Source organism: Strigops habroptila, chromosome 10 (assembly GCF_004027225.2).
Source record: "Strigops habroptila isolate Jane chromosome 10, bStrHab1.2.pri, whole genome shotgun sequence".
Taxonomy (NCBI): domain Eukaryota; kingdom Metazoa; phylum Chordata; class Aves; order Psittaciformes; family Psittacidae; genus Strigops; species Strigops habroptila.
The window spans coordinates 24,470,670-24,480,369 of record NC_046359.1 but is presented as its reverse complement, the minus strand read 5'-3'; the positions used below and the strand labels follow the sequence as shown (position 1 = coordinate 24,480,369).

Sequence of the window (9,700 nt, the reverse complement as noted above, 5' to 3'; positions counted from 1 at the left end):
GGGGGCTCTCCAGCGGCCAGGACACAGACACCCGAAGATATCTGCATCTTCTTTGGGGCCACCATAAGTAGGGGCTGGCCCACGCCTGGGTAGCACACACTGGCTGACCTCCTGCTGCAAGTGAGCTTTTCTCAGTGAGCTCCATTGCAATGCATGGAGAGGCTGCACCGTTTCCAGATCTGGCTTTTGGCTCTGCCTGACGGCAGCTCTGTCTCCCGGCTGGTCCCCAGGAGCCCCTTCCGTCATCCTATATGTGTCATGGGTTACATACCCTCTAAAAATCAATCTGCCATCAGTGAACTGGCAATCAGATCATCTGCTGAAATGCAGCCATGAAATAATCGTAGGCCACCGATGCTGCACTGGCTTTCCACAACAAGCTTTTAACAATTGCTTCCAAAAGGTCAGGAAAGCCATCAGGAGCTCCAATTATATGTGACTGGCCTGGAGGACAGAGTGACACAGATGCTTTTTGAATAGGACAGAGAACTGAGCAAGGAGAAAATGTTTTTCCCAGTCACTTCTACTCTATTAATGCCATCTTACTGCCATCCAGCTGTGCTTTGCCCTTCTGCTGAAGTTCATCAAGCACCAAAAGCTGGGTTTCAGCTGGGTCAGCATGCTGTGGGGAATTGGGTCTCTTCCCCTCAATGGTGGCACAGCACCTTCCTTTGGGGGCAGGGAACTTTGCAAAGAAAGGACTCATGGTCTTCACATCTATCTTTTTCTTCCACACCCACCCTTCTTCAGACCAACCAGGCTCCCTTTTCCTACAGCCTTTGCTCTGTCATCCGTACACAGTACCTCACAGGAAATACAGCTTCCCTGCCCTCGGTGCCCTTCGTCCAACTGCTTTGTGCCGGAGGATGCCCTGCCACTGCCATTTCCACCCTCTCCTGACTCTCATTTTGAAAGGGTTACTGTCTTCTTGGACCTGATTCAAGTGCATTTGAAGAAGCCTTTGCTGGCATATTTGCTGCAGTACGACATGAATCATTTTGTTTCTCTCCTCTAGTCCTTTCCTCCGTGCTTTTGCTGGTTCTTTGCAGGCCGTTCCTCAAATGTCTTTTGGAAGGGGAATGAGCAGAGGGAGCAGGACTAGCAAGGACATTTACAAAGCTTTCAGAGAGAGAGGGGCCTGTGCTGACTGAGCAGCACAGACTGGAAGGGAAGAGGAGAAGGAAGCAGCCTTGTGCATAGAAAGGACCTAAGATGTTTCACTTGGGGAGCACTGTCTGGCTCATGTCCTTCTCAAAGCAGGAGCTGTTTGGGATCAAAGAGATGTTCAGCTGAGGGTTTGTGGCACAAGATGCTACATGGCAGTTACCTTCTCTGCAGGATGTGGCTGCAGGGTCCTTTTGACTTTACTGTGGTGCAAGGCCACCTTTGCCCTGAGGCCTCCTCTTGGTCTTGCAGGACGCTGTCCTCCCTCTGACATTGCCATCCAACCATCTGCCTCATGCTTCTTTTAGGTGTCCCCAGCCATGCACTGCAGCCCTGTTATGCCCAGTTAGCCCCAGTAAGGATCTTCATGGGTCTGTATACCTCAGGAGATGCTCACAAGCCTGGATGCTTTTGTTGAAGCCAGAACTCAAGGGGCAGATTCCTCCCTAGTGTCTTCTCTGCCTCTTTCAGACTGGTAGGACTGGTAAGGGAACCATTAGGACTTCCAGGCAATATCCATACATGTGGGAACCTGACAGCTGACACCATGGGTTGTCAGGTTGTGGTAGTAAACAGCAAATGGGAAACTTTGGTCTGGGAAAGCTCTGCAGAGCTAGTAGGGTTGGGCATCCTTCCTTCCAGTCCAGGCTGGTTCTTTTAGCTCATATCTGCATAGGCTCAGTGTGGTTTGAACAGGTCTGACCCAGCTCATCAGTTAATGGACATTTGGAAAGAGTTCAGCTGGAGAGTGATTGGGAAAAGCAGAAAAATAATACAGTTATAGTGTATTCCTTTGTAAAGCATCTGTCTTTAAAGAGTCATAAGAACAGGCAGACTGCATCAAACCAGCGGGGAGTCTGGCCCAGTATCCCATCTCTGACAGTGGCTAGAAACAGAAGCACCCTCTCTCCCTCCAGCTGTGTTCAACTCACACTGAGGCAGATGCAGTTTCTGTGCATTGAGTCATTCTCAAGGGGTTTCTCTTCCATGGACTTGTCCTGGATCCTGCACAGACTCTCAGCATCCACAACATCCCATGGCAAGGAATTCCCCAGTTCAACTGCAGACTGTGTGAAGAACCATTGTTTTCCTTTGCTTTAAACCCAGCTCTTGCTCTCTTCACCTATTTCTTTTACTGGAAAAGACAGTAAACAATCAATTCCTGTCCATCCTCTTCAACAGCACTCTGAATTAACACCACATTATTATCTGCTTATTACATATGGTACCTAGAGACCTTTTTGTACAGGGCAGTGTGTAAAGATAAGGCTGAATAATCGTTGTTTTGCTGCAGTGCTTCCAGTCCAAGCAGAGGGGGTAGGTAAAGGGCAGGGGCCAAGTGTATTACAGGGGGGCAGTGTGAGCAGCCCATTCTCATCACTGGCCTCTTTCTAAAGTTGCCTTTTTCTTTTGCAGGCAGCCCAGCTAGAAAACGTGGTGGTGACTCTCAAGAAATTTTCCTCTTCTCCTGAAGGAAAAGTAGGTCCTGAGCAGGATGCAGCAGCCAGTGGCTGGTGACAGGAGCACAGCTGTTCCCTCGCTGCATCCGTCGAAGGCCAGCCTCACTGCTGACTTGTACTGTGCACACCGTCTCATTGAGGATCCCGAGTGGTCCCTCGCCACTGTCCCCCGCCTCACTGAGCTCTGCCTCCAGCACATCGTTCACAATTTCGAAAGTAAGTGGGTGCGTGTTTCCCCTGGGACACATGGAGAGAAAGCATCAGTCCTGGAGAGCAGAGGGTCAACAAGGCAGGCAGATGCATCTAAAGGGAAGAGTGTGGTACCCAGCCCTGCCAAAGGAACAGATGGGGAGAAATATCCCCTTGGGCAGCTAGTTAAACAAACTGTTTAGTTGCTAAGTATATACTTCTACACTCCAGGGATGGCTGTAGTCCTCTGGGCTGCTATCCAGGATGTGACTCTGCCTAACCTTGTCCTATCATTTCTTCTTCATTCCTCACTCTGCTGGACTCACTTTCCTCAACCATGGCCAGGGCTATAGAGTCACTGTTTCCTTCTCTTGATTCATGCATGCATTATGGTAGCACTTGAGGATGGAGCCCCATTGTGCTGAGTGCTGTACAAAGAGATGGAGAATTGGTCCCTGCTCAGAGGAGCTACCATCTTAGAATACATATTGTACTCATGGTCTCAGACCTTCTCCGTGGCTTTTGGTGGTGATGTGACAAGTTATATCCTCAGGCAGGGAATGTGCTTTTGAAGCAGGTGGACTGATGAAACATAGCAAAATAGAAAAAGGATGTCTTATCTGGGAACTGACTGGGAGGGGGGAAGGAATGACCTATATGTCTTTTTGGCTGACTTGGTGACGTGGCAGCAAAGACCAAAGATAGGTCTAAAGCTGTGTCTACATTGGGACTGTAAGATGGTACAGAGCAGCTCAGTGCTGCCTTACACCAGGAGCTGATGATACCTGGGGGTCTGAGCTGGGACGCTATTGCAGTCCTATCAGTCTGATCGGACAGTCCTATGCCAAATGGACTGGACCTACTTTGTGTGCACATAAGAGCAGTGTGCTTCGTGTCCCTCATGCCATTACCTGAGCTGTGTGGCTGCATCTTGCCCACTGCTGTGGCCTGAGTGAGCCCGAGTTAAGCCAGCCCTGTTCTGCCCATATGTCTCCCACCTCTGCTTGTGTTGTGGGACTTTGCAGAGAAGGTCACTGCAGTGCCAGCTGTAGCACACTGGAGAACGGGCTCCAGGAAGAGGTTGTGGTAAAACTCTGGGTGTCTTCACCCAGAAATGCCACAGAGACAAAGGAAACACAAAGCTAACCCCACTTTGTGTCTCAAATCTGATTTCCCATGTGCAAATAGAAATCATCCCCTGATGATTTCTATTACTCAGTGCTGCTGTGTACACGTCACCAAGCATTCACGGTGTGAGTACATACAGCTTTTCTGTGGCATTTCTTACCACAAAAAACTTCCACCACACAGAAGCGAGCTAAGACTTAGGGTGAGCATTGGGAAAGAGACTGAGGGGAGAAAGCTCCTGGGAAAAGAGAAATTTTAGTTAAACAAGGTGGACCTAAAGGCTAAGAGTGTGTCTCAGTGGAAAGGAACAGGAATCAATCTGGGGTGAGACAGATGCCTGAGTTAAGATTAAAAGGCACATGGACTTGCATGAAGAGCACACAGTTGTTGTTCTCAAATATCGTCCTTCAATATGCTTAGAAACCAAAGGGAGCAAGTTCAGCAAATGGCAAGCCAAGAGCTCTCATCACTGTAAGGCTGAACTAGCTCTCTTGGGAGCAGAAGCCCTGCTCTGAATATAAACTGCATTCAAACTGAATTTAAACTGGGAGATAAGTTTCTGATGCAGTTCCCAAATATTACAGAGTAAACCCAATTACGCTAATGTTTTATTGTAAAAGTTAGAAATCCTGCACAGAACTGCAAGAGGTGAATCCTACATGTTCCTGCCAGCTTTGCTCCCTGCACCAGTCACTGGCAACTGAGAAGAGAGCCAGTACCAGCAGAGGGGAGGGCATGGGCACACAGCTGAGGGGAGGGCAGAACCACAGTGCCAGCCATGTTTCCTACAGCCCTGACCAACCTCTCCTTCTATTCATCCCCTCCAGAGAACCCTATTTTGGACCGTCTTCTGCCTGAACACCAAAGGAAGGTACTAGACAGCCTCCCCACTGGCCTTCCACTCGCCGTCACTGCCAACCTAATAAGTGATGAAGACTACTGGAAGAGGTGCTGCACCAAGCGCTGGCAAGTGTGTGACATCTCCAACTATGGAGGCAGCTGGAAACGGATGTTCTTCGAACGTCACCTGGAGAACATCTTGAAATGTTTCATCCCTAACACCACGGACCCCAACCAGGTCCTAGAGCTCATCCCGCTCTGCAAAGACTATATTCGGAAACTGGAGGTTGACCAGTTCCTGCCACCGCTGGAGACAGATCAAAATGAGGAGAGGGATGACCTCTCTAAGACAGAGAGTGATATGGAATTCAGTGAGGTCTCCCTGCACCACTATGACCTGAGAGTCCTCGTTACTGCTCTCCCTTGCCTTGAAGAGCTTCATCTCACTTACGGTGTAAAGGACTGTGGCATGAACTTCGAGTGGAACCTCTTTAACTTCACCTACCAGGACTGCTGCAACCTGGCTGTCACCGTGAAGATGTGCCAGAACTTGAAAGTAATGTACCCCAAACCAACCCTTCCTCCCTCAGCGAGATCTTCAAATTGCTTGGGGATAGAAACCCAGGGACCATTTTTACTTGCTGGCAGCACCCTTCCTTTTTCGAGTTGCAGTCTGGCAAAGTGCAGAGATGTTAACTTGCTGGCCTAGTGCCGAGTACCTTGTTCTGCATATGTCCTTGTTAGAACAGGTTGTCAGAGGGTCGGTGAGAAAAATACTCACTCCCACAAAACATGTTCCCTGCAGCACAAGAGAAAGCAACACTCCTGTTTTAAGTCCTCACATAGTTCTGGGAAGGAAGAGAGAAGCACAAAGAGTTTTTCCTAGGGAGTTTTTGGTAGTTATGCTCAGTAAATACATGTCAACATGCCCCAGAGGAGCAGAGACCCCCAAGAACAGCATGGGGTAATACTCACATTTGCCTTAGGGTGATGAGGGGTTTTCCTTCTGGGCAGTAACACCATCTTCAGTTCTGTGGCAACTGCAGTGCAGACACTCAGCCCCTTCAAGCCATCAGGAGTCATTGCTGGCCAGAGCGCAGCCAGGGCGAGCTGGCTGGATGCTCTCCCCATGGATTGGCATGCTTTGGGAAATACTTGTCTGCTTGGCTTCCAGAAGAGAAATTACCTCTCTTGTGGTGAGGTGCCCTGGCCATGCAGGACACTGCCCTTCACAGAGAGCACTGTGGTTACCACGGGTGCACATACTCGTTCAGACACTGTTCAGCTGTTGAGTTTTGCTGTTATTCTCTGCAGACATTTTGGCAGCTTTATCTCATTTTAATTTAGCCCCCTGTGTTAGAGATCAGAAGAGAGGAACAGGCGTTTCCAAGAGATGAACCATTTCTCTCTAGAATAGGCATGGGATATCAGTGGCATACCCTGCCTGCTGGAAGTGTCTGGACACTCTAAAAGCAACTACTTTGCCTACTGGCTAAAGGTGTCTGGCATGAAGGGAGATGAATCCTGTCTGGTGGACCATAGGCTTAACTCCCCTAAGGTCTTGTACAAAGCTCAATCCAAAGCATTGGATGTTTTAGTGTCCCTGTCCTTTATCCCCACAGGTTTTGAAGCTGACGCAAAGCAAAGTGGATGATGACAAGACCAGGCTGCTGGTCCATAACTTGCTGGATCACCCCTGCCTGGTGGAGCTGAACTTGTCCCACAACGTCATCAGGGACAAGGGGGCACAAGCTATTGCCAAATTGATCAAACACAGCAAATTAGAAACCCTCGACCTGTGTAACAACCAAATCCATGACCTGGGGGCTCAGGCTCTTGCTCAAGCCCTGGCTGAGAGCTCCACCCTGACCTCCCTGAACCTGCGCCTCAACTATGTGGAGGACGAAGGCGGGGAGGCCATCGGCTGTGCCCTGCTGACCAACGCCACCCTGAAGTCTCTCCATCTGGGAAGCAATAAGCTGTCAGAGCCAACCGCTGCACTTTTCTCCCAGGTCCTGGCTCAGAACACCACCCTGACGAGTATCAACTTCTCATGCAACCACCTGGGGCTGGTAAGAGAAATCCCTTCTCCCTGCAGTTTTTGAGGCTGTGTGGTGGCCTTGCAAAGCAGAGGCTCAGCCTGCCCTGCCTCGAAGCCACAGAGGCAAATGCATCCCTCACTTTGCAATCTTGCTGCGATAACAATCGCTTGAGAGCAGATAAAGAGACTCTAGCAGGCGGCAGGAAGGAGAAGGTTATCTTCCATCCACACACACGCATTTATCTCAGTGAGCTTGTTCACAGGTCTGAATCTGGCTTCCAGGCATTGGGTTTTGGACAGAGAAGGATTTTCCCCCAGGAAACTGAAAACCAGGGAGTATGCCTGGGAAAAATCACAGCCGCTTACACATGTGGGAGTAGATAATAATGATAGGTGGTATGAGACAAGGGCCTAATGCATAGCCTCTGTGCTTTGGATCTGCTGTGCCACCTGTCACTCAGTAGCACAGAGATAGTATCACCCTTCCCAGAGTCTCCTGTCCATCATGCACTTAGAGGGGACTGTTAGAAAATTGGCTCAGTTGTTGAGCTCTTTTAACTCACCCTGCAGCTCTGGAATGGTGTGCTAGGTTGAAAGTGCCACGTTTGGGTGCTTGTAAGTGACTCCTAAAACACAGGCTTACATTTTCAAGACAGAGGAGCATCCACAGATCTTACCACATCCCTAAAAGCTGCAGTATGCAACATGCCCACAAAGCAGACTACTTCTCTTCTGCTGATTAAAAAGAGCTTTAGAAATCTGAAACTAGACAGCCAAATGCAATCATGCTGGCTTTTAAACTTTCTGCACTGCCTCAATTTTTCTCACTGTCACAATAAAGAGACAGCAAGACCAGCTGTCCCTGCTGGCAGGAATATTGGCATCAATGTGTTTGACAACGGTTTTAAAAGGATTTGATGGCAGAAAACCTTTTGTGAGTTCTGAGTTTTATGATCCTGGATGTGGAAAACCATTTGAGTTTAATGATATAGGGGGGCAAAGGTTGGAAAGGATAGAAGGATTTTTGCTTAGTAAATAATAATGTCTATATTTGGCATCTTCCTTCTGATGAACTCTCCTGTTACCCATTTGTGAAGCTCCACAGCAGCCCGACAAGTGGGCTGGTGGTATTATCTTTGGGGAAATGGGGGTTTTTGCTAGAGATGCATCAAATTCTGACCTCTGTACCCCATTAAAAAGAGACTCCTTCCTTTTTTGTTCCATCTTGGCAAAAGGTCTAAGAGGCGGGGTGCTGGGATGAGGGGACCACCTGCATGAAGGAGATGGGGACAGGAGGTGTATTTGTTAGCTAAAAAAAGAATACCTGTGGGGGAAAAAAGTCCAATTGTCAGTGCTTTAGGTAAGGGAGGGCAATCCCCCAAAGTGAGCGGCCTCCCTAAGGCTATTTACATTGCATTTCTGTCCCATGCAGGCTGGACTTCAGTTGCATGAGACGTTCCTCTCGTCTCACCAACCAGCCTGGGAAATGGCATCCAGACAGGGCACTGCTGGCATTGGGGCTCTCGGCACTGTCGGGATGAGGAGCAGCATGCTAATCACACTGCCATTTGTCCCCAGCCAGCAGTGAGCTGGGGACCGGGAACAGGGGAGAGCAGAGACTCCTCTCAGGTTATCATCTCTAGCCATGCTATTAACCAGCCTGAGCTTGAGGACTCCTGACATGGTACCCAGAGGGAGTCATTAGCATATGTCATATCACTGAGTGCTGCATAAGGTTATACTCCTTCCCTGCACTTCTCCTGTGAGCAACATTTCGGACTTGGGTGAAGGCCTTCATCCCTTTTGGCACCATCTCATGGACTTCCTACTGCCGGCAGCTGAGGTTGCACTGGGGAGGAGGGAAAGGGAGCAATACATTTCATTGTTTGATCTCCTTTAACCCTCCCTTCTCACCCGTTCGCAGGATGGTGGGAAGCAGATGCTTGAAGGGCTGGCGGGTAACAAGGTTCTGACCGAGTTCGACCTCCGCATGGCAGAGGTGGGCCAGGAGACCGAGTACCTTGTTCACCAGATCCTGTGGGCCAACCGGGAAGCAGCGAGGCTGGAGTCCCTGCAGCAGCCCAGAGAGCAGTGAGCTTTGCAAGTGCACTGTTGGAGACTCTTTACATCAGAGGCTTGTTTTCATTTGTATTTGTGAGACATATTCAACTTGTGGCTGCCACCACAGTCTTTCCCAGATCCCCACCATCCAACCACTGACATATTTTCATATAAGACATTAGATGTCATGGGACTGTACTGGCATCACAGAAGCAATTTGCCTCTGGAGTCCTCTCTCCCACTGCACGCAAGACTAAATCTCACCTCCTGTGGCATTTCTTACATGCTCCAGCAGCAAGCTTCGTTCAGGCAACTGGATGTTGTTCCACCTGCACAGAGGTAAGATGAAGTCTCCACAATCTAAATGGTCTAGTCCACACCTAACCTTCAGGGCAGGCTGCTCTTTTAGGCTTTTTGCTGAGGAGGATGTGAGGTGAATAGAGGATAGAGGAATATTGCTTCTTGTTCCTCAGCAGCTTTTTCTGACCTTTGCTCACGGATTTATTCATTTTTTATAGCAAAATCTCTCTGGAGCCTCAGATACGGGTGGTGAAAAGTAAAATAAATAAATAAATCAAATAAATGATCAGTCTCTCCACCATGGTTTCCTGCTTTGGGTTGCTATGCCTTTGATCACTGCCAGTCTGCTTTGCAAACAGGTGAATTCTTTACAACTAGATGTTTACCCTAACTAGTAGTGCTCTTCTGTGCAAGCCTGTCAAAAGAATCTGTATTTTGAGTAACTTCGAGCTAGAGGGGTCCCTGCAGGACTTCTAACCCACACAGCCCACAGGGTTGAAAACAGAGCAGCTTCCTT

At 49.0% G+C, this 9,700-nt stretch overlaps 1 protein-coding gene across 1 annotated transcript; it reads left to right on the top strand.

Annotated features, from left to right (window-relative positions):
- Positions 1-2,659: 2,659 nt before the first annotated feature.
- On the top strand, positions 2,660-9,466 carry TCTE1 (t-complex-associated-testis-expressed 1). Its single transcript, XM_030499374.1, has 4 exons — positions 2,660-2,840; positions 4,769-5,337; positions 6,404-6,853; positions 8,747-9,466. The coding sequence occupies exons 1-4, from the start codon at positions 2,660-2,662 to the stop codon at positions 8,915-8,917; spliced, it is 1,371 nt and encodes a 456-aa protein (XP_030355234.1). The 3' UTR covers positions 8,918-9,466.
- The last annotated feature ends 234 nt before the right edge of the window (positions 9,467-9,700 follow it).

Bases quoted from the DNA above. Each gene is read 5' to 3' on its own strand.
- TCTE1 (XM_030499374.1), top strand. From the start codon at position 2,660: ATGCAGCAGCCAGTGGCTGGTGACAGGAGCACAGCTGTTCCCTCGCTG. The intron at 2,841-4,768 runs GTAAGTGGGTGC...CATCCCCTCCAG, and splicing joins CATCGTTCACAATTTCGAAA to AGAACCCTATTTTGGACCGT. The intron at 6,854-8,746 runs GTAAGAGAAATC...ACCCGTTCGCAG, and splicing joins CATGCAACCACCTGGGGCTG to GATGGTGGGAAGCAGATGCT.